The 25,826-nt window shown below is 38.3% G+C and overlaps 1 protein-coding gene across 6 annotated transcripts in view; it reads right to left on the bottom strand.

Moving 5' to 3' along the window:
• Nucleotides 1-25,826, bottom strand: part of Dennd4a (DENN domain containing 4A) — a 112,201-nt gene that overhangs the window by 66,122 nt on the left and 20,253 nt on the right. For all 6 annotated transcript variants that reach the window (XR_015626631.1, XR_015626633.1, XR_015626632.1 and 3 more), the window contains 8 exon segments: nucleotides 21,761-21,834; nucleotides 21,011-21,141; nucleotides 17,809-18,140; nucleotides 14,520-14,769; nucleotides 8,253-8,322; nucleotides 6,279-6,448; nucleotides 4,968-5,209; nucleotides 290-356 (listed from right to left, as the gene is read on the bottom strand). Coding sequence is in view for 3 of the 6 variants with exons in the window: in XM_087562086.1 (XP_087418212.1) it covers nucleotides 290-356; nucleotides 4,968-5,209; nucleotides 6,279-6,448; nucleotides 8,253-8,322; nucleotides 14,520-14,769; nucleotides 17,809-18,119 (1,110 nt within the window). In the remaining 3 variants the exon portion in view is untranslated.

Here is a 25,826-nt window from a genome sequence, read left to right as displayed (position 1 = left end):
AGACCCACTATGTAGACACGTCTGGCCTAGAAGTGACTATGTAGTCCGTGCTGAAATCAAACTCTCAACCCTCCTGCCTCTACCTCCCAGGAGTTGGGATTACGTGTGTGCACACGAAGTCCTCTTCTGTGGATGGAATTAATATAAGAGCCTGGATTCCAACATGAACAAATATCTGGTCTTCTCCAGAGCTCATGCTACTTTCCCCACAATAACGTTGTTACACTTATATCACATGCTGATGGAGCTGTTAATAATTTATACGGCCTTCATATTAAAAGAACCTTACCTGAACTAAAATCCGTGGCCTCTGAGGGGACGGAAAGGGAACTTTATGCATAAAATGGGAAATATGCCTTAAAAACAAAAGCAGAAAGTCATTGATTCCAAATTAATATCACTAGCTATGTGGTTAACATACCATCTCAAATTCAAGCTCCTTAAGGCCCTGTGCACTTGAACTCCAAAGCCCCTAGTACTGTGGAAACAAAGTAACACAAAAAGCTGTTTGAATCATTGAAGTTGCCTCTGATTAAACTGAGCAACTTTATGTTAATAGCTGATTATACAACAGTATGTTATTTAGTGACTTACGTTTTCTTCTTTCTAGGCAGGTAATAATCAACATTACTAAAGAAACTAATTCTTACATTTGTAACATATTTTTAATTAATTCCTCATATTTTGTGACATATCCATCTGAGGCACTAAAATAAATGTTTGTAAATGATGAATAAGCTGGGTGTGGTGGTGTGTGTCTGTAGTCCCACCTACTTGGGAGACTGCAGATCATTTTGAGTTCAGGAGTTCAAGACAGCCTGGGCAACAAAGGAGGACTTCCCCATCTCAATAAGCCTTCCATTTAACAATGGGTGAAAATCTTCATCAACAAGATGGTTTTTGTTGTTTGCTTTTTTTTTTTTTTTTTTTTTTGTGGTGATCAGCATCAAACTCAAAACCTTGCGCACACCAGCAAGTATTCTTTCACTGAACTGTCTCATATGATTCTTAGGGATATGATTTTGGTATTTAGCCTTGAACTTGTAATCCTCCTGCCTCCTGAGCACTAAGATTACAGTCATTCACCAATCAATAAGTTCTGTTTTGAATATTTTAATGTTTTAAAGAAGGGGAAAGATGAAACATAGTAATACTTTATTCTCTTTAGAAATAAGCTGTTTTTCTTGTATTGTTTTTCTTCTAAACATTATTTAAAGAGTACCTTACTTTTAGAAGTGAGATCATTAGAAATGAATGGAGAACTGGACAAGTCATTGATTCTGTGTTTTAACTATGTACTGTGTGAAAGGCTACTACTTGTCCCTACTATTACTTAAAATCTGGAAGGAAAATAAGGACTAGAGGAATGAGTACCACAAGACACACATCTGATTGATTATCTGAAGCAGTCAGGAAATCAGGACTTTTGTATGATACATGAAATTTTAAAGGTGTCTAAGACCCATTCAGGGAGGATGGGAAAGGTGAAAACTCTTCTTATGGTAACTGAGAGACTCCATTTGCCTTGCTTACACAGTTGGCAATGGCAATGAAAGTGCCAAAGCATTGTGAACGAAACTAACACCCTCTGAGAGTCAAGGCAGTTAAGAATGTCTCTGACTGGGGCTGGAGAGATGGCTCAGTAGTTAAGAGCACTTGCTCTTCTTGCAGAAAACTCAGTTTAGTTCCCAACACCCACATGGTGATTTATAACCATCTATAACTTTAGTTCCAGGAGATCTGGTACCATCTGCTGACCTCCAAGGGCACCAGGCATACATGTGGCAAAACAATCACACATATAAACTAAAATAAATCTTGAAAAAAGAATGTCTGAATTCATGTTATTTGAGGTAGTAAATATCTGTCCTGTACCTTAATTCTGGAGTGTATGTTTATAATATTCTGTATAAAGGATAAGTACCCATAAAGCATTACTATTTCAGACAAAGTATGGCTGCCATCTTGATTTTGCAAAAGTGCTTACAGGACTGAGTTATGAGTGAATTGGTTGTTTATTTCCCCCATACAGAATGCCATTCTTGTTCGGAAGATGATGAGCAAATTAAGCTTATCCAGTTAACAGATATTTTCCACACAGAATTAACAAAGTGCTATTACTTCAAGGAAAACAACTAAAAATACTTGTTAATAATTAAATTCCAATTTTCAAGTGAAAAGTAAGAATTTCACCATGAACCCAAAAGCTTTCCAATATTCAAAAACGTTTCTGAAAAACTGGAAATGCAGCTAGGAGGGGAAACATTTGCAGGACTTGTTTGATCTCTGGCACCACAGTCACAGTGAACATTACAAACATCAAGAACAAGAACAAGAACAAGAACAAGAACAAGAACAAGAACAAGAACAAGAACAAGAACAACAACAACACCTTTTCTGTTTCTTTGTTTCGGGCTAGCAAGTAAGGTACTTGATGTCAACACTAGTAACTTGAGTTCAATCCCCAGGACTCACAGACTGGAAGAAGAGAACTGAATCCTGCAAGTTGTCCTCTGACCTCCACCTGTGCACCACGGCAAAGACATGCCAACATGCATGCACATGCATATACATGTATATGTATATAAAATGTTAAAACTGCTCTGATGCTATAGATATTGATGTTAACAAGTGATTTTCTTTTCTTTTTTTCGGAGCTGGGGACCGAACCCAGGGCCTTGCGCTTCCTAGGCAAGCGCTCTATCACTGAGCTAAATCCCCAACCCCAACAAGTGATTTTCTTATATCATAAAAAGACCTTTGACTACATTCCAATGATGTGATAACCTCAATGAACCATTGCTGTGCAAATGACCAATACACAATGCTACAAGATCATGCATGCATGAGTTAATGTTCAGTCAAGACTGGAAGAGATCCTCAGATTTTAATAGAACACAGAAGGAAACTTTATTGCTTAGGCTTCATATTTTGCATTATTAATAAGTTAGAAGAAACTACCACTTGCCAAACTTTGGGATAATGCCAAAAAATAATACCACAATCCTAAAATGACTTCTTAGGTGCCTCTCCCTTTTCTATTACATTATCTGTGTGAGGTCAGATTCTCCTCAATACTTCAACCAAGACAATAATTCAGAACGGAGAAAGAAAACTCAGCTGGGCTCAATTAGCCAAGGCATTAGAGGCTTCCCAACAGAGGGAAGATAGAACCTGAAGAGAATACCTCCAGTAGACAGGCATGGCCCCTAGTTGAGAGGCCCTATCTCAAAATTGTTAACCACGAATTGATCCTGTCCAAAGGAAAGATAGGGACAAAAATGGAGCAGAAGCTGAAGGAAAGACCATCCAGAGACTGCCCCACCTAAGGATCCATCCCATCTGAAGACACCAAACCCTGACACTATTGCTGGTACCAAGAAGTGCTTGCTGACAGGAGCCTGGTATGGCTATCCCTTGAGAGGTTCTGCCAGCACCTGACCAATACAGATGCAGATACTCACAGCCAACCATTGGACTGAGCCTGGGGACCCCAGTGGAAGAGCTAAGGGAAGGACTAAAGAAGCTTAAGGGGATTGTAGCTCCAGTCACAAATGTAGCCTTATCTGCCATTGATGGGAGGGGAGGCCCTTAGTCCTATGGAGGCTTGATGCCCCAGCAGAGGGGGATGCTAGAGCGGTAAGGTGGGAGCAGGTGAGTGGGTGGAACAGCGCCCTCATAGAGGCAAAGGGGAGGGGGGAGAGGAAGGATGGGATAAGGGGTTTGTGGAGGGGAATCTGAGAAGGGAGAGATATCATTTGAAATGAAAATGAATAAAATGCGAAATGTATATAAGAAATACTCAAGTTAATAAAAAAAAAGAAAAAAAGAAAAAAAAGAAAATGAATAAAATGATTACTAAAAAAGATTCACTCTTCTCACTAACCACTGCTTTAAATAAGTTACTTTTCAAAGAAATGTTTAAACATGTAACTAGTTTGTTAATTGTTAAGTAGATTACAAATGAATTAATATATTATAAATCAGTTTTAATTTCTTATTTTTAATAAGATGTTTGTATTGAAAAACATAACACATAGTGAAGAGCTCATTGAGTTCTCATATGATTTTAAAGGGGTTCCAACAGCAGAGAATTTCGGAAGTGCTAGGTTTTGACCACCAAAATGAGAGTAGACAGGAGCACAGGTCGACTAGAGCAATGCTGTATCTGAATGCTCTTACGATAACTCTTACTTCCCAACTCTCCTCAGAGTCAGAAATCTGACTACAAGCCTGGAGAGGCAGAAGTCAGGCTGCAGTGACACCTGCCCTTTGCATCACCGGTGTCTTACTGCATGAAGCATCGTCACATTTTAGTGCTCTTAGTAAGTCGTTAAAGCGATAAAATGAAAAACAAAATGTCTGTATCAATTTCTTTTAAATTCATATCTAAACGTAGGACCACTTTAAAGGTTCATTATACCTTAATCATACCTAAAAATTACAAATGCAGTTTAGCATTTTAGCATCTTCAAGCTGGGGTGTGGCTCAATGACAAGGCACTTACCTGGCATGTGCAAGGCCCTGGATTTAATCTCTAGCACTGCAAGGAAACCTAGTTCCAGGATTTCTCCAAATTAGCAGCTATAAACTTCATAAGAGTATTTGATATTTATTCCAAGTTACTCATTTCAAAATAAATTAGGACATTTGCTGGTAGAAATAAAATTGTTTGAAATAACAAGATTGTAAAAATATAAAGTTTTACATAAATAAAATAACCAAAATAATGTAACCAAATGTTTTTCTCAAATAACTCTCAAGGAACCCAATTTCCATATAAAATTGAATCAATTTTATATTTAATCAGGAAAGGGCTGACATGTTTTTTTAAAATATGATCTCTCTATATGGCTCTGGTCGTCCTGGAACTCACTATGTTGACCAGGCCTGCCTCCGACTCACAGAGATGTACCACCATGCCCATCATGGAGTGTAAAATTTAAACCTTGGAATTTATAACTTACTTCTCAATTGGAAGGGCATGAGGTCCAGAGATGGAATAACGATACAGAAAAGTCAGAAATTTTCTGAATGCATCAAAAAAAGGCCAGTGGGAAAGCAGACAAATGCATTTGTTAGTGTGAATCGTTCTAGAACCATCAGACTTTCCATCTACCAGAGACGTTAAACCCAAAAGAAGTCTCTGTTTTTCTGTAAGGTTCTCCTCGGAGTATGGTTCATAAAATTGAATAGCAGCACCATAAACCTATAAAACAAGAAAGCATTTAATAAATATACTTTATTTTATTTAGTCAAAACAGGCGATCAGCTGAATATTTAATGGATGCTTGCCATGTACAGGTAAGGTGCCAGGGACTAGGAATACATTAGTAAAAATCAATCTTGTTTTTCTTAAAAAAAAAAAAAATTACAGGGTCTCCTAAGGCTGGCCTCAAACTTGTGATCTTCTGCTTAGCCTCTGAGTGCTGGATTTACAGGCATGAGTCACCACCCCTGCTGACTGCTTTCTTGTATTTTCATGTACCCTTATTATTAAAAATAGTCATTTCGATTAAACTACAATTTTCAAATAAAAAGTGAAAGAAACTGAGCCTTGACACGGTGATTCAAACCTGTAATCCCAGCACTCAGGAAGCAGAGGATCTAAGCAAACTCAAGAGCGGCCTGGTCTCCACAAAAAAGATGCTGTCTCAAAACAATAAAACCAAAAAGTAAATATTATACCAGTATTTTTATATGAAATGTTTGAAAATTATTCAGTAAGACAGTGAGACAAATGAGGAATGTAAACAATTCACTACATTTTTCTGTACCATGATTTCCCTATCCACAAAATGAGAATGTTGGCCTAGGTGATTCCAAGCTCCTTCCTCTGCCACTCTGCCCCTCCAGGGTTGGGATGCAGCTGGGCAGAACTCTAACCTGCAAGTGCAAGGTTTGGTCCCCAGAGTAACAAGAGAGGTCTGTTTTCTAAGTCATGTTATATTTTATAATGCCTTTGATATGATTTAGTAGTTTTTCTATCACAGAAAATGAACCAATGAGGGAATCAACATTTTATGATGAGGAAAGTCTTCACTAACATTTAAAAATAAAACCATTTGGGAGGGTGGAAGAACACTCTTTTCCTGTCTCTGGACATAGTAAATTCAACCAAATGGAAGAAATGTGTATTACTGGTTCCGTTTAGTTTTTACACTGCTTCTTGCAGATATGGAGCTTATGACTTAAAAATACACACACACACACACACACACACACACACACACACACACACACACAAAGAATCAGCAAACTAGTAAAATACACTGTACCTTTTCAGCTGAGGCTCCAGTTAACACAAATGTAGAGAACACAGGAAGAGGGTATTTGCTATCTGGTGGCCAGCATTCAATAGTTGCCCCCATTGGTAAACAAAAGAGGGGAACAGATTCTGGCAGTGAGAACGACTCATAATCTTCTTGAGGATATCTGCAAATTAGACCTATGACAGCAGTGGGAAACATTAGGTCGCTGTGTCTTGAATGTAAGTTGAATGACAATAAAATGCTTTCTTATTTCACACACCTAGAAAGTAAAAAACTTGCATGTATGTTCATCAGATAATTCTGAATATGTCAGTAGGATTTATATGGATGTTAACCTTCAAAGACTGTAACTATTAAATTATTTAACATTTATCAAACATCATCTACAAAGGCTAGGTTAGAAGTAACGAGGAAAAGAGAACCCTCTGAAAACACACACACACATAAAAATTCACTTTATGCCATATACATTAAAGCATATATTTAAAATTTTCAATACAGATACATATATATAAAATACACATACATACATACTCACTCTATCACTTTGTTAACTATTCCTCGGGGATATCTATATATCTGTCTGTCTGTCTGTATGCATGTATGTATGTATGTATATAAGTACGTATGTTCTCCTGTAGGAGTCTAAATGTAAATTTTTACACAAATGAAAAAGGACCCACCAAAGAGTAGATAGAGATTAGAATATTACAATGGTGTCACTTCAAACATATTTCTAAATTCTAAACTTGTGATCTTCTGCTTTGGCCTCCTGAGTGCTGGATTTACAGGCATGACTCACCACCCCTGCTGACTGCTTTCTAAATTATCCCAAAGCAACCCAATGTTTCCTGTTAATCTCCTCATGAAAATGGAATGGGTATCTTCCACTGAGTGTATCCTAGAAACAGAGCTTTATACTGAGTACTGTGGGGTCAGAAGTTGAAAAAACAGGCCTTTAATCGTAGCACTCTGGAGGCAGATGGATCTCTGAGTGAGGCCAGTCTAATCTACAGACTTAGTTTCAATGCAGCCAGGGGGATGCAGAGAAACCCTAACTTGAAAAAAAACAAAAACCAACCAAGCAAGCAGTCAACAAACAAAACAAAACAAAACAAAAAACAAAAAAGAAGGAAAGAATGAAAGAAAAGAAAGGAAAGGAAAGGAGAGAAAAGAAAAGAGGTTTCATGACTGAGCAGCCTTAAAGTCTGGTAGACACTATCCCTGGTCGAGCCATGATAAAGTGGGAATCTGAACTGCGGGCTCTACTACTATCTCTGATTCTCAACAAATAGGACTCAGGTTCTGCCATCTATAAGGCAAAATGAATGAGATAAATGAAGGCTCTCTCTTGTCACATGCCGGCTGACCAGTGAGGTCCCCTGAGGATTCACAGTTAAGTTCTAGTCTCCCGGGTCCTGATGCAACAGTGCAGGTGTAAGGTAAGAACAGAAATGCTGGTGACTGTGTTCTCCTGGAAAGGAGAGAGAGTCCAGGACTCTGGTTTTAAAAGGTTGAATCTGCTTTCTTATAAATAAGACCAGTATGTTTGACATTTTGAGGGCTCTTAAAATTGAAAACTTCAACTATTCACCATAAAATTACAAATTAGTTTTAATACTATTCATTATCATAAAATATAACCATTAAATTTGACTAAATTAACACAAATATTAAAGAAGCATCTTCTCCATATTTTGCACTGGTTTAAAAATTAAAGAGAATTGGTATGTAGTCAAGTTGTTATTTAAACCTAAGGCTTAAAAAAATTCCACCTTCTTGTCAAAATGATCTTTCATGGAACATCCAAAACACTTTAAGACAAAATGAGACTCAAGAGACAGTGGCTGGAGCTCAAGTCCTGATGCTAACACATGCTAACATGGCACACAACCTGGCTACAGGCCAGTTTTGTTTTTAACCTTATAGACCCCACAATATATTTCTACATAAGGTATTTCTCCCCAAAATGATACTTACCTGCTTTGTAAGATATAGTGTTAGTCTTTGCCACTGACTTTTTATAGCATAAATACACTGCAGATCCCCACTGAAGAGAGAAGAAAAAAATAGCACTTAATTTTCAAAAGGCAGTAACTTGACAAAATGGAATGTGTTTGAGCTCTCCGATGACTTCACTACCATGTAGAAACAGATTTCACCTGAAAACTATTGCCAATCTACTATTTTGTTAGAATCATTGTTTACTTTTCTTTCAGAAGATGACAATTCCCCTCTTTACAATAGCAGGAAAATTTGATGCTTTAAAATAAAACTAAGTCACAAAAATTTAGACTTTATTCAAAGTTCCAAACTTGGGCAGAAGTATCAATGACCATTCTTGGTTGAAAAGTAAGAAAATAACCATTTAACATTAGTTTCTATAATCTTTTTTTTTTTCATTAAGAAAACTTGGGACAAATTTAACAGCTAGAGACAATTTTTAAAAACATCTTCTCTAAGAGACTGAAGGAAAGGAGGCCCAATGACCAGCCCAACTTGGGATCCACCTCATGGGGTAGGGGGCACCAAGGCCTAACACTACTATGCTATGATATGCTTACAAACAGGAGCCTGGCATGGCTGTCCACAGAGAGGCTCTACCAGCAGCTGACTGAGACAGAAGCAGATACTAACACCCACTGGACTGAAGTCGGGGACCCCTATGGTTGAATTAGGGGAAGGACTGAAGAAGCTGAAAGTGAGAGGGATCCCATAGGAAGTTCTGCAGTCTCAACTAACCCAGACCCCAGAGAGCTCCTGGCACATATGTAGCAGAGGTCGATCTGGTCTAGCCTCAGTAAGAGAAGATGTACTTAATCCTCGAGAGCCTTGATGCCCCAGAGAAGGGGGAGACGTGGCGGGGGAGAGGGGGGACTGACCACCCTCTCAGAGGCAACCGGGAGGAGGAATGGGATAAGAAACTGTAGGAGGAGGGAAATGATAGGGGTAGTGACTGAAATGTAAATAAATTATTTTTTAAAAAGCTCTTTAAATATTAAACACATAAAAAGAATGAGTAGTAATAACATTTATATATCATTTGCTATTGTTGCAGGTACTGTCCCAAGTTCTAATACTAATTCATTTATTCTTCAAAAACACCTATGTACAAAAAAAAAAGGGCTCACTATATTCCTAGTCTATGAATGAGGAAACTGAGGCACAAACGGTGAAGGAATTTGTCCACATAGACATGGTTGGCCAGAATCTTATGCTAACCAAGCTGTTAACAATGCCTCTTTATCCTCTGCAGAGGAGAATACATGCTCTGTGGTAATAGAGAGACTACTGTCTCAGGAAGAAAAAAGAAACACATTCTGGTTTTAACTTCAATGGCAAAGGTTTAGCTAGAACACCTTGATTAGTTAGTGAGAATTAGAAACAGTTCTAATGACAATGTCAATTTCCTCCAGTCGAAAACAAATCGTAGATACATCTGTAGGCTTGTATGGTGATACTAAAACAACAGATCAAATCTGAAATAGTGTATGCTAGGCCTCATATTCATGAAAAAGTTCAAAAACATTCTTTGCCTTAACTATTACCATATATAGCCTTTTAAAACTATATGTGAACCAAATGTGTGGCTTGTGCTTGTAATCTCAGCACTCGGGAGAGTGAGGGAGACAAGATCACCATGAGCTGGAGGCTAATTTCGCTGCAACCAGGCTGAGCTCCAGAATGATACCTTTTCTCACCTTGGACCAGCCCCAACCCCAAAAATTCTATTTGCTACCATGATTTTCTTCTACTATAATCATAACAGCCACATAATATTGCTAAATCATACTAATCTACAGACATTTTCTACATATAATTAGTTAAAGTAAAAAATGGTCATCTAATTGGGGATGACATATCTACATGTAAGTTCTCTTAGGATAAAGTTAGATATTGACAGTAACCACTTTTCAAATTGTTTCTTACATAAATAGCTTGGTATGACTTTGTATTAACCATTAAAGGATCCACTGATAATTGCCATTAAATAATCTAAAATCTGTAAAGTGCTTGTTTGTATGCTGAGAAGTAAAATTTGAAAATTGGCAATTAAAAGTTCAACTCTTAACAAAGTTATAAACTGACAGGAGCATACATTAGTTAATATTTCCTTGATACGAATCAAGGAATAAACATGGGCTTTGATACGGGAATTACAGGCGATACAACAGGGCATCAGCAGTGTAGGACAACGCTTAGCTCTCGGTTCTGCAGTGTTATAGCCTGGTCTGAGTCTTGGCTTCACCAGCTTATTGAAGGTGTTGGTATAAGAAAAGAACCACTTTTTAATTCTCAAATTTGCTTCTCTGTAAAATGGGAGTAAAATACCTACTAAGGTCACTGGCAGGAGTGAAGAAACACTTAGAATACCACATAGCACATAGGCACGAGGTAACTACAATTTATTTCATGTAAAATTTAGTGATATCAACAGCTTGCTTCTAATATTAAAAATCAGAATTTCAATGTCTTATAATAGAAGACAGAACAAATTATAGAAAATTCATCCAATGCAGCAATCTTCATTAACAATTGTTATGTCTGCTAGGCCTTCCTTATCCACACATTCAGTTTTTACAGTTCAGTTGCCTGTGGTCAATTTGGTCATAGTGACTCCCCCTTCTCTCTCAGCTCCCCTGGATCTCCCTTAACTCCCAAATTCATGTCCTTTTGTTTGTCTGTTTTTAATAACTCCAATTAGTGCTCCTATATATGCATGAGTGTGGGAGCATCAACTGGACCATGGGTAGCCTACCAGTGGTCACACCTTCAAAGAACACTTACTCCCAGAGCTGGAGAGATGGTTCAGCAATTAAGAGCACTGGTTGCTTTTGTAAAGGACCCAAATCCAACTCCTAGCACCCACATAACAGCTCATAATCATCTGTAATTCCAGTCCCAGGGGATTCAATACCCTCTTCTGGCCTCCATGGGTACCAGGCACACACACACTTGGTAAACAGACATGCAGTTAAAACATCCATAAGTAGTAAACAAAAGCAAAAAAAAAGTTACTCTCGTTCCCCCAGCAGCCACCAACTGCCAAAATATTTTCAAGTTGAGATGGGGCCTCACCAGCGCTTTCCCCATCAAGTTAGAAGTTTTACCTGCATGGCCTTTGTGATGGGGACTTGCACTATCCTGCTCCATCCTGCCTAGAACATGAATCATCCCTTTGTTCAGAATATACTTGCAGTGTTTGCTCTCTGCCCATTACTCACTCCACAGCAACAGCAGTGCCTGTGTTTGAGAAACTTTCACCACACTTAACGATGGATCCAACGTATCGGAGCGGTGATCCCGGCTATTGCTCTACTGCTTTGTCACACTTCCCTACTCGTTACTGGTGCTAATCTCCTACCATGCCTTATGCGCAAGTTAAATTTTATTATAAACACATATAGGGAAAAGCATAGTATCTACAGAGTTAGGTGTTATTCAAAAATCCAAGGGAAAGGTCAGAGAGATGACTCAGCAGTAAAGAGCACGCACTTCTCTGCAGAGACCGAAGCGCTGCTCCTAGGAATTACATCAGGCAGCTCCCAAGCCTGAAACTCCAGCTCCAAGGAATCCAAAGCTTCTGACCTTTGTGAGCACCTGCACTCATGTGCACATACCCAAACACAGACGCGCAGATACATAATCACCAAAAAACCTTTCTGAAAATCTAGGAGTATCACTAGGAGTCTTGGAATGTGTTTTCCACAGGTGCAGGTGGTCATTAAATACATTAAAAGATGTTTAAATGCCACAATAGCCAAAACATGTTAAAATCATAGTAATTTATACTTTGCTAATTCAAGACATTAACTGACAACAATCAATGTTGGCAAGGTGTAGGACTAAAGATGGCACATTCTTATAGACTAAGGCTAGAGGAGATATAAATTACCACCATGTTTTCAAAGCAATCAGTCAATGTCTTTCAAACTACACAGTACACAGACAGACACGTCAATGCTATGTCCTTTTTTTTTTATGAGTTATTTATTCATTTATGTGTACGAATGTTTGCCTGCATGTATATATGCAGACCACATGCATGCCTGGTGCCCATAAAGGTCAGAAGAGGGCATTCGATCTCCTTGGAACTAGAGTTACAGATTGTTGTGAGACACTATGGGGATGCTGGGAACCAACCCTGGGTCCTCTGCACAAGCATCCAGTGTGCTTACCCTGGGCCATCTCTCAAGCCCTCAATTCTAATTTCAATTATTTGTTCTTCCAGTGTCTTTTTAAGAAACATTCATAGGAAAAGGCAAGAGCTGATCAAAGCTGCAGTACCGGTAATGGAAAACTAGAAATAACTTGTGTTTACTACCTGTGTTTGCAGTTTCTGTAATAGTCTGTAAGTATTAAAAGAAAGTAGGACATTACATAAACTAAGATAGATGAATAGTAAAAATTTTGTTTTGAATAGAAATTACACATACACATACACGCGTGTATGCGTGCGCGCGCACACACACACACACACAAACACACACACACACACACACACACACACACACAAACACACACACAAAGAGGGGACCTAGACTGGTGCCACACAGGTTTAATTCCAGCACTTGGGAGCCAGAGGCAGGTGATCTCTATGTTCAGCCTTGTCTACACAGTGAAATCTGCCTCAAAAAAAAAAAAAAAGTAAATGTAATTTTTAAAGATTATTATGGCTTGGATCAGGCTTACAACCCTAAAGTGGTTAAGAAGTGATCAAGGTCAAGGGACGTTTAAAATTAGAGTCATTAGAGTCAGCAGAGTTCATTGGAGGATATAGTAAGCAGAAAAGAAAGGCTCATATTTCTCCTAGGTTTATTCATTCGAGTAACTTAAATTTTTTTATTTATTAGACAAGCAAGACAATGGAAATAAGATCTGAAAAGGTACATCAAGATTTCACTGCAGGTCGTATTAAATTTGAGGTGCTCTATTAAGTAAGATAACTAACAAGAAACAATAAATTAGAGAGATTTAGTCAGACACAGAAATTTAGAAGTCACCAACACACTGTATTAGAAAAACTAGATTAAAAATGGAGTAAGCTTTGTTTGTAAAGATGAACATACTGAGGACTGAACTCTGGGCACTCCACTGCACAGGAAGCTGGGAGACACAAAGGAATGGCTGGTAAGCCAAGAGAGAAGAGACTCAGTCACTGTCTGTAGCAAAACCTACAAGGCTGAGATAAAGAACTGACTATGAGCCTCAGTAACAAGAAAAACCTTGGGATGAATAGGGTCAAAAACTTAACTGGAGCCAGGTAGCGACCACGCACACCTTAGAGCACCTTTCAGTGCTCGGGAGGCAGAAAGAGGCAGATCTCTATGAGTCTGAGGCCAGCCTGGTCTACAGAGTGCACTCTAGGACAACCAGGGCTAAATGAAGAAATCTTGTCTAGAAAAAAACAAAATAAAACAAACAAAAAACCCAAAAACAAACAAAAGCCAAAAACCAAACCAAAACCTTAACTGGAAAGAGCCCAGGTGAAGGAAGGAGTGAAATATGTCCCACTCCTTCTTGCAGGGAATGAGGCTGACAAGGTCTCAAGTAGCTCAGAATGGCTTGAACTATGTGGCCAATGGTGATCTTGAATTTGTGATCCTTCTGCCTAGATTTCTAAGTGCTAAAAGTGCAGGTGTGCTCCATCACACCCAGTAATGCAGTGCAGGGCATGGAAACGGGGCCTTATGTGTGCTAGGCAAGCACTGTGCCAGCTCAGTCATTTCCCCTTCAACCCCACCACATATTGAGCTCTTGAAAAGTTTTACTATAGAGAATGGTGGAACGGGACAACGGAAGAGAAGGGAATATGGAACCAAAAACTTTTATAAAGAATGATGATCTTGCAACAAGTGTTGCACGTGCCTAACAGAAGAAAAATGATGGTGAAGGAAATAGTAGGGAAAACCAGCAATGAATGCCACGTCTGCAGAGCTGTATATGTATAGGATCCAGCAAGGAAGCCTGGGGACAGCCATGGTGTTAACTTACTGATTTTGTAGTAATACGGAAAAGTTATTTAAGTTAGAAGGAAGAAGGGGAGAGGGAAAGAGAAGATGAAGCTCTTATACAGTTTCTGTGAAAGTACAACTAAGTACTTTTGAAAACAATAAAATACCCAACATCCTTAAAAACATATTTTTCAGATCTGTTACACTATTTTGTTTTCAAGAAAAGCCTTACAGTTATGCATTTCTTCGCTGGCGAGTGGCTAAGTGTATTAGTGCTATAGGATTAACTTACCATACTGTTGTTGAGATTCTTGTCGACCTTGCAGAAAGTGTGTGGTGGGCTCTCCCCTTTACTGGGTATAATAATGCATATGTCTGTGACGGCCAGAGTGTTCTGAGTGGTGTTCTCAGAGGCTCTTCGGTAGGTGATGTAGATTCTTTGTGATGAGGTGCTGCCGCTAATATTGGCAGGTCGGCCATAGGGGGTGCTCTGAATAATCTCACAGCCCTGCTTCAATCTTTCTTTCCAGTCATATAATACCCTAAAATATAATTTTTAAAAGTAAATACACAAAGTCCCCTCAAACCTGAAAGTAACATTCTCAAGTTGCATGACTATCCCAAGTCCAGCCCTAAGTGTGTGTTGGAATACTCCAATGATCCAGTACTCAGGAAGATGAGGCAGGAGGATCAGAAATGCAAGGTCATCCTTGGCTACACAACAAGTTCAAAGTCATGGCTACTGTAGATTCTGCCACATCTCCATCTTCTGCAAAAAAGAGTTAGGTGTATCCTGCCCCATTCTTCACTGACTCTTTCCAGTTGTTTCTAATAAACCTTGCAACTTATTTTAAGACTAAAATATACAGTCATACTAAAGGATAACTGTTTCCCTACTAAAACTTTAAATAATATAAAAAATTCATATAAAGCTTTGCGCTTATTAATATAACAGAGTGGCAGTAATTAGATACAAAGACACTTAATATTCAGCATTCTACTTAATTAAGTTATTTATTAATATATTTACTTTCTATGTTCTATAAAATTAAGCACATTTTATGGGAAACATATCTGTATTTTAGTCACAATTAAACTCTATAGAGGGTTGCATGCCTAGATAATACCTTTTTGTATACTTTCACTCTAGTACACAAAGGAGTTAAAAACACATAAATTATTTAAAATGCTACTGCTAACTGCATTGTCTTAGGCAGCATTTAATCTCCCAGATCTAACACTACCTAGTCATAAAATCAAAACTTAGCCAGTGAGATAGTTTGGTGGGTAAAGGCATTTGTCACAAAGCTTGAAAACCTGAGTTAGATCCTGCAACCAACATGGTAGAACATACATACACACACATGCGCACACACACACACACACACACACACACACACACACACACACACACAGAGAGAACAAAGATAGAGACAGACAGAAAAACGGAGACTCAGACAAATCAAATGCATACATGCAAACATGCATACATACATATACCTATACCTATACCTATACCTATACCTATACCTATACCTATACCTATACCTATACATATACATACATACAATAAAGAATAAAATCATTTTCCTGGCTTCAAAAGATACGATGATGAGAAGGATATCATAAAGAATGGAGAAGGGGCTGGAGATGGCTCATTGGTTAAGAACACTGGCTGAGGGGTTGGGGATTTAGCTCAGTGGTAGAGCGCTTGCCTAGGAAGCGCAAGGCCCTGGGTTCAGTCCCCAGCTCTGAAAAAAAGAACCAAAAAAAAAACACTGGCTGCTCCTCCAGAGGACCTGGGTTCAATTCCTAGCACCCACGTAGTGGCTTACACCCACCTGAAACTCATTTCAGGGGTTCCGATGCCCTCAATTGCCAAGCTATGATGGTACATACTTTAATCCCAGATCTCTGCCTCCCTGGGCACTACGACTGCATGTAGTTCACATGCTGGCAAAACATGTATAAACATAAAATGGGTTTTCTGTTTTGGGGGGTTTCTTTTGCTTGTTTGTTTGTTTGGTTTTTAGTCTTTATAGATAGGTTTTCTCTGTAAAATCCTGACTGTTCTCTGTAGACCAGGCTGGCCTCGAACTCACAGAGATCTGCCTGCCTCTGCCCCCAGATGCTGGGATTAAAGGTGTATGCCATTATTGCTTGGTGAATTTTTTAAATGAAGAAAACATTTGTAAGTCATATACCTAGTGAAGGACTGCATTAAGTCATAATAAGATTCTATACTCACTAGGACAAATAATTAAATAGCAATATGAAATATTATATAGACTAGGAAGGAATCAGAATCTCCCCACCCCATACCCTCTAAGTGGGAATGTATAATGCTTGTGAAATGCTTTGGAAAATATTCCAGAAGTTAAAAACAGAATTATCATATGACCCAGCAATTCCACTCCCAAGTGTATGTGTACGTATGTATATGTATGTATGTATATATATATATATATACATGTATATATATACACAACAAAACAGGTCTACATAAAACCTTGTATATGAATAATCATAAGAACATTATTAATAATAGTGTCAGGTATAAACAGTCCAAATATCCATCAACTAGTGGCACAATAAGTTACAGTGCAGCCATATGTTGGAATACTATTTGGTCATATAAAGGGATACAATACCAGTACATACTACAACATGAATATACCTTAAAAACATATTTTGTGAAAGAGGCCAATCACACAAGGCTTCTACACTGCAATTCCACTGCATAAAATATCCCAAATGGGCAAATCTATAAAGCCAGGAGGAAAATGGTGATTGTCTAGGGCTGAAAAGGCTGGGAAACTGGACATTGCACACTAATGAGGCGGGATTTTGTTCTGACGTGATAAAAGTATTCTAAAATATGTTGTGGTGACAGCTGCACGCCTGACTATACTGAATTATATGCTTCAAATGACTAAAAAAGATTGCATGGTATATACTTACATCTCAAGAATGTTATTATAAGTAGAAAAGAATAAGACCCCAAATCCAATACAGCAGGACTCTAATTTACCCCTAGATCCTTATTTCATACATGGTTAAGCATACATGTACTCGTATGTTATGTCTGGCTGTGCTTTCATCCATTTGAGAGGTTGAGGCAGGAGTCTGAGAAAGCCTGAGCAACACAGAACCTTAACTGAATTTTTTTTCAATTTAAACTTTGTGGTGAGGATGATCCGTTAGTTTTCTGGTACCCTCTGCATTAAATATATTTACTTTCTCCCTTGTATCTAACAGGAAATCGAGCACTAGGACCCACAGGCCAGAGAGACGGAAATGGCGTAAATATTAAACTCTTGTGTTGCTTTATTTTTAATTTTCCTCCCACTCTCACCCCCAGTTTTTATGGGTGGTAGGGGCAGAACAGGTTCTCACTATGTAGCTCAGCGGGTGTCAAACGAAACAATCTCCTGCCCTAGTGCTAGGATTACAGGCAATAGACTACACCCAGGCAAATGTGTTTGTTTCAAAAGCTAACACACTTCTATTAGTGACTAAACACAGTTAACTTCAAAATCTACAAGGCATACAATTTAAATTAACGATAATAAAAAACTTACCCCAGATCAGTAAGTGGAGGCTTATCTCTCCCTCTCTTATAGCAAAGATAAATCTGGGGTCCCACAAGACTTCCATTATTAAGATCTGCCGACAACCCAGTTGGGGTTACGTCAATACACACATAGTCCTGAGGCACCTCCTCCCCAAGGGATTTGATGATAACAGAAACATCTGTGATGGGTTCTTTTGGTCTCGCCACTTTGTGACAGGCATCGTTGAAGTGAATTTCCTCTTCAAGAGGCTTTGAAATGTCAGTTAAGCCTGCTACAACAAAGTAGTCAGCAACACGAGGCCCCTTGTCTTCAATCATCTCCCATCACAGAGTTTATATCTAAACAACAACAAAAAAAAAAGATCTTAATTCTATAATCTGCCAAGTCAACAGTACAAGTCTAGAAAGAATGCAGGTCCTGTTCATACCAGTATTAGATATTTACCCATAAAGTGAAAACATGCCTTTATTATGAATCTAATGCAGGAATTCTAATTTTGGTATCATGGAAACCTAGATCATTGAAGTAGATAACAAAACCAAGCCCCAGTCCTTTAAATATGTAGATGAACCTTAAAAATATAATGGAAATTCCCATAGTCTCAAAATATGGAGGAAACCAAATACCAGAATGCAATCTCTAAGCTAATGTTAAATCAGAAAATCTGCTATCTCCTCAATAATCAGGAGTTGTGTTCTAGAAGGCATTACAAGGACAGGAACAAGGTTATGCGCCAAAGCAGACAGGAAACTGGAATGCAGACACTCACAGAAATCAAAAAGCTCCAAATGACTAGAGTATTGTTTAAAGAGTGGATTTTAAAACCTGTCCATTGGGCTTGGATGCAGTTCGGTGGCAGAGGATGTGTGAGGTCCTAGTTCAACCCCAAGCACTTAAAACACTTCCTACCCACTGACACAGGGAGATAATGAAGTCTGCTTCAACACATCCCTGGCTTGTGCTGCAGGTAAGACTCTGGAGTGTAAACTGAAGCCATTTTTAAGGTTCTAGGCCGCTCCAACTGAGAAACATAGAAGACAAATATTCTGAGACTAGTGACTTCCCTGGTGGAGCAAATGCAAGCCAGCTCTTGAGGCTACATCTAAACCTAGGATTCCACAGGCAAGACCCAGCAGAAGATGAGCTCCAATTCTAAGCCACAAAACATAGATGGAAATCTATCTCAGCAAATACAACAAACAAGAACTCAGATAAAGAGAGCACAACACTCTCACAATAAATTAAAAAGACAAATGTATACATACATCTATAAGCATTTAAGAACAAAACCTTCAGTTTACCAGCAGTTACGCCTTATCTTCTCCTTCAGGGTAATATGCTTCTGGCTTTGTAAACCACTGTTACAGGGGGAAGCAGTATTTAAAAGAACAATCGAGAACGTGTCTCATATCAGTCTTGGTTATAATAAAGACAAACAAGAAAAAGGATTCCAAGTGCAAACAAATAGGCATGCACACATACCATAACTTCTTCACGGTTACTACAGTTACCACAGTTTCACATATGGGGCACACAGATACCTATAGCATATATTTTATATATATAGAAAGGGAAATATTAAAGTTAGTAGTCATTTGCTTATCCCAAGATTTCCAAAAATGTACTTGGGCAATAAACCTTATTTTACCACCTAACAACCAGAAAACTCTACATGTTTTAGAAAATGCTAGTTCAAAATAAAGAAGCTTCCCTGAGGAAATTTGTGTTGCACATCAAAGTAAAACCTTCTCCAGTGGCTGAGGAGTTGGTTCAGTGGGTAAAGGAGCTGCTGTGTAAGCCTGACAACTTGAGTTCAGATCCGCAGCACCCATATAACAGCTGGGAGTGCCTGAGGTAGGGAGATATAGACTGTAAATTCCAATGCACCCGGGTGAGTCCCAGGTTCAGTGAGAAACTCTGTGTGAAAGCATACGGTGGAGATTAACAGAGGAAGGCATCAGACATTGACCTCTGGCCTCTATGTAAATACACACGTATGAATGTATCCATGCTTACATACACAAACCAGCACTCACACATATAAGACACACACACACACACACACACACACACACACACACACACACACACCACACACAACTTCCTGTTTGTTTTTGTTTTTTATGGCTGATGGGGATTGATGCCAGGGAAGTGGTCTTCCATGAGCCTTTGGCCTCAGAAAATACACTTCTTAACATTAATTTTTGGAAACTGGGGATCACAAAACCATGCACTTAATTCAAAGGGTCTCTAGATAATAACTTTAATACAAAGCATTGAAATATTATTCATTTGAATTAACAATACTGTGTAATAAACTAATATTTATTTAACAACTGTCTTTTTCAAAATATTATAAATAACCTTATGAATGTACTCATAAGACAGAATGTTTAGGAGCTGGCAAAATGAGTCAGAGGGTAAAGGCACTTGGTGCCAAGCCTGATGACTTCAGTTCAGTCCTGGGATCCCCAAGGTGGAGGAGAGAACTGACTCCCACAAACTGTCCTCTGATTCCCATATTCATGTCACGGTATGTATGTACCCACCTATGTCTAGATACATACAAATAAATAAAATATAAAGAAAATGAGATGTTTACAGGCCTCTTAAAACTTTATATCCCTCAGAGAAGAATATGAGGTGAAGGTGATACAAATGTATTTTATGAAATTCTAAAAATTAATAAAAATATATTAAATTTGCAAGTCTGCTTAGATAGTATCTCAGTTATTTTTAAAATGATTTAAAGTATATGATAGCACCTTCAGAGTTTTTGTTTCTAACCTCTCAACACTCCTCACCATGGCAGGGTTTCATTATATAGCTCTTGCTGTCCTAGAACTTACCACGGAGACCAGGCTGGCCTTGAACTCACAGAGAGCCACCCGCCTCTGCTTCCCAAGTGCTGGGATTAAAGCCATGTGCTGCTATGAAAAACAAACACTAGCTTTTCATAGAAGATATAGTTGAACCTTGGTGAAATCCAAGACCAGGCTAAGTAGTCTGACATCATGACATGCTGAGATGGAAGCCAGCCCCTTCCATACCAAGGCAAGTACTCTGCCGTGAAGGCAGCTCCATTCCCCGGCCCCAGTATTTCACTGTCAGTGGAGTCAGCTTTCCTTGAAAATAGAAAACAAGATGTGCACTCTGCTCATAAGAGTATGGATGACTAAATTGCAAGCCATTACAAGAAGGTTCTTACCCATTCAGCAACTAATGGAGATTGGTTTGTTGCTCTCCTTTCAATCTCTGACCAATCCAGACGCTTTCGATTTCTTATCTCACTCCATTAGGTCAAAGTAGGCAAGCATGTGCTACCCAGACAGACTGCCTCTAAAGACAAGAGGTGAGAGTGAAAATCTGAGGGAACATACATACATACATACATACATACATACATACATACTACACACACACACACACACACACCATTATACCTATAACATTATTTATGTTAAAATTCTGAACACTTTGAGTTTTGTAAGGTTAGTAACTACCAGTGCCGGGTATAGTGACCACACTTGTGACCCTAGCTTATAAGGGTCCAAGGATTGAGAGTTTGAGGTCTAGGCTCTTTAAAAATGTATCAAATACTACTGAAATGTCCAGATATGATATAATAATCACACACTTAGACTTATATTTGAAAATGGTCAGTACTACAATGGACCAGTTGATTAAATAGACTATAAGAACTTTTCTGCTGAATTTGAACTCAAAATCCTCCTTCATTTTCCTGAGTGCTGGGATTTCAGACTGTGTATTATGCTACCCCTCCAAGAGACACCTTAAAATACTTTTTAATAAATTATTTTGTACTACCTGTCACTCACAGTTATCATATAATGACTACATCCCAAATCCTTAAAGTTCTGAAAAATTAAATATCCAATATTTAACATAGAAGAAAGCCAGCTGAAACAAATCACAAAGAAAAACAAAAGCCACTCACACATTACTGAAGCTTCGGTTGGAGAAAAGAGTTCCTAGTGTGTGAGTTCTTTGGGCCTTAGGATTTGAGAAATACTGTATTGAAAAGAATAAAATATAAGGTTAAATTAATTCCGATAAAATATCCCCCTTAGTATATCTGTGGATACTTAAAGATCTACTACTAATAATTTTACGATAAATACCAGCTTCTTCAGAACCCACATTTTAGTCAATAATAGACACACACTTGAAAAGAAATAGACATGGGAGTAGGAGAGAAAGCAGAATAACAAAGGGCGCAGAAGACCACATGTGTGAGGGCAAGGGAGGGAGATCATCTTAAATGGCTGCTCCTTAGGCACTGTGTCTAAGTGTCTCATTCATTAGACAAAAATATATATGTTAGATAACTTAAAAATGGACTCAGAAAAGTTCCATATACATGTTCCAAATAAATCCAATGTTCAAATGGTTTTTCCTTTATTATAAATGTTTAAAACTATCTTAATATAACTGGCATATCAATCCTTAACAACAGATACAAGAGGGATAGGAAAAAGAAACCAAAGTTGGGCTAGGAATGTTGTTGTTCAGTGGTACAGTACTGACCCAGTCTACAAAATGTTAAATTTTTAGCCCCATGGAAAAACAAACAAAACCCCCAAACCTTAGGTAGAAAACAACAAGGCCTGCTCTGTTGTGAGGTTGCAAGCCAGGGGCATACTTTCTTTAGATTGAGTGGGCTTGTGGGCTGTAGTTATGAATGAAGAAAAGGTGGCCTCACTGATAACGTTTGGGGAGGGTAGTAGTTTTAGTCAGCTGGGGTTCTAGAATATCCCCCCCCCCCGACCCCAGGATCATGTGATGGGCCCCTGTACCCATTCTCTTACTCCTTCTTGGCTTAAAAAAGACTAAAGATCAACAACCCTTTCAGAAGAAATGACTTCCCTCTTCCCTTGTACTAGGCCTGTGGGGTTGAGGAAGTGGAGACTTCTACAATGTGCCTTTCTCAAGGTGTGAGTAGAACACCATCCCAGGAATTTTCAATAAATCTTTATCACTTAACCTGGAAAAAAGTTTCACTGGGTCTAATTTTCAGAAAACACAAGTTAAAGCACAAAATGATCTGTCCATCAAGAAGGGGAATTTACTGTATCTTTAACCACGCTGGGCCATTGTCTAATGACAGAGAAATAGTAGCAGAAACAGTTAAGAATAAGATTTTAATGACTGGTGGCAGGGAGAAGTAAAGAGTCCTCTATGAGTTCAAGGCCAGCTTGATCTACAGAGTGAATTCTAGGTCAACCAAGGCTAACACAGCTAGCCCTTTTCTAAAAAAGGAAGGAAGGAAGGAAGGAAGGAAGGAAGGAAGGAAGGAAGGAAGGAAGGAAAAAAAAAAAAAGAATCCATGACTCAGTTGGTCCTAGATGCCAGTCTGGTAAATGGGAGATAAGAGACCTAGAAAGTTTCAGGCAAATTTTGATACTGTGTCTTAGCTGGGAAAGTGAAAAGAGTTGTGAGAAAAACAATGTAAGTACAATCTTGTTACCTCTTGCTTTTATTGTTTGATTTTTTTTAAAAGGCAGGTTTCTACAATGTAGCTCAAGGTAACCTTAAATTTGTAATCCTTCTGCTTCAGCCTCCCAGTATTGGCATTACACGTCTGTACCAGCATGTTTGCCATTGTTGTTACCTTTTGGACTGCTAACTGTGATCAAGACAAATGCTTTTACAAAGTAGGACAGTACTCCACTTCAGGCTCACTGAACAGCTTCGAGCAACACATACGGAATGGTACATATTTTTTTCAAATATTTCTAAATCTTATTGTTCACTGGTATCAAGGAGTTAACACATCTGCTGACCTGATGAAACATTTTTTAAAAACTACATCAGCATATACAATTTCAAGTTAAAATACTCTATCTGTGAAACTACCTGTAAATTTTTCAAATACCTGATAGGATATCAACTTGTTTAGATTTCAATATGAATGATGAGTATGCTAAAACCAAGTCCAAGTACATTTTCTTTACAATTTTTTTGACATTTATCTCGTGTGTGTGTGTGTGTGTGTGTATGTGCATGCCGTGTGTGTGCATACACATGTATACATGACATTGTATACAAGTGAAGATCAAAAAAGCCTCATAGGAGTTGGTTCTCTCCATTATATGGGTTCCAGGAATCACACTCAAGTTTTCAGGATTGGCAGCAAGTGCTCTTACCCTCTGGAGCCATCTTACCAGCCCCCAAATTTATTTTCTGTCATTATGAATTCTTTAATACAGTAAGAACACTGGTTTGACTGTGACTTTAAACAATGTATTGTTATTAAAGAAAACATATCATTTCCTTCAATGTTGAATTTTTAGATTAATTTATTGTCACATTCCCAGTATCACATATTTCTATTGACAGAATAAACTTTATTCTGATTCCATTAATTATGTAAAAAAGAGAGATTTTAGAATTAATTGATTTTTATTTACTACATTAGTATTTGCAAAGTATGTTTCTGCTAATAGAGGAAACAAAAAACAGGTAAATAGTTAGCCCTAATTACTAGCACATCCATCACTGATTGTGGAGCACATACATTGTGGCACCCTCTCTTAACCACACCCACTTTTCTTCAGCTACTACCTCCTGTCCTCACTTCCTGAAGCATGCTTTTATACATTTATATATTTTAAAAAACCGATATACAGCCCGCAAAAGGAAAGGATGCTTCCTAAAGCAACATCTCCTTACAAAAGGTGTGCAGAAACAAGCCAAAGTACAAGAAATACACATGGCCCAGAGAGCTCTGCAGGCCATATTCACTCTGTCATCTAGCCAACTCCTTTTGATCGTGATTCTACAAACATATACAATAGCATGTATATACATAGTCACAGAAGATCGCTGGCAGTGATCATCTTGCAACTTACAACAAAGACCAATCTCCTCAGTTTAAAGTTTAAGATCAATATTCATTACACAGAAACTATGGACTAGAAACAAAGGGGCAACAAAAGATGCCTCAGAACAGGTACAATGGGAACCCAGGTGTGTAAGAACTAGAGAAGTCATCTTTTGTTCAAGGGTAATTTTGGCCCTAAGCTGTTAATTAGGTTAGAGCTGAAGTAGCTGGTGTTGTCTTGGGAATATGCATCTGTTCTCGACAGAACAGGATCAGACTAGAAAGAATTTTTAATACACGGTCACCTGTCTCCAGACAGACTGCAGACAATTCAAAGGCTGCTTTGATTTCTGTTTCTTCTACTATACCTCATGCATGGCAGTTAGAAACACGTGTCATGTATGTAAATATTCAGTAACAAGTGAGGTCAAAATAGTAGGAAACATAGGAAAGTGGAACCATCACAGAATCATGGTATTTTGGAGCTACAAGCAAGACCAAGGAGATTTTGTTTCAATTACTCTTTTTATAATTGAAGAAATTTTATAATTACAGTATGATAGCTTGTCTATAACCATAAATCAAATTATGACCTTTGCTTTGGAGTTCTGATACATACAATACTTCACATTCAAGGATGAAGTAAAAAGAATCCTTGAGGAAATTAGTGAACCTAGGCTTCAGTAGTCAAAAAGTCAGTTTACAAAAGCTCAAGTTAAACTTGACAAAAGGAAAGAAAGGAACTAATAACAAAAATAAGACTAGAGAGAAGGAAAAAAGAAAGAAGTTGAATTGAAAGATACAGGGAGAAGGTTCAGCAAGCATGCCACCAAACCTAGTGACTGAGTTCCACTGCCAGACCCCACCCACATGGCGGAAGGAGAGAACGGACTTCCACAAGGTGTCCTTTGACCTCCACTCTAGTGCCATGGCATGTGTGCACACAAAACATTCAATTAAAATGCAATAAAGTTTTAAAAAATAATTAAGAAGAGAGGGTAGCATAAAGGGGTAAAATAAAAGGCTGGAGCCAACCATGCACAGAGCCCTAGGTACAATCCCAAATAAATAAATTAAATAATAACAAATAACAAAAAGAGGAAGTGGAGAGATTTAAAAAAAAAAAGACCTCAGTAAGATGAGAAGTTAGCAGGAGATTTTTAAATGCTAGACACATTCT

This window comes from Rattus norvegicus, chromosome 8, assembly GCF_021556685.1.
Source record: "Rattus norvegicus strain SHRSP/BbbUtx chromosome 8, alternate assembly SHRSP_T2T, whole genome shotgun sequence".
NCBI lineage: Eukaryota > Metazoa > Chordata > Mammalia > Rodentia > Muridae > Rattus > Rattus norvegicus.
This window is presented reverse-complemented; position numbering and strand designations above follow the sequence as displayed.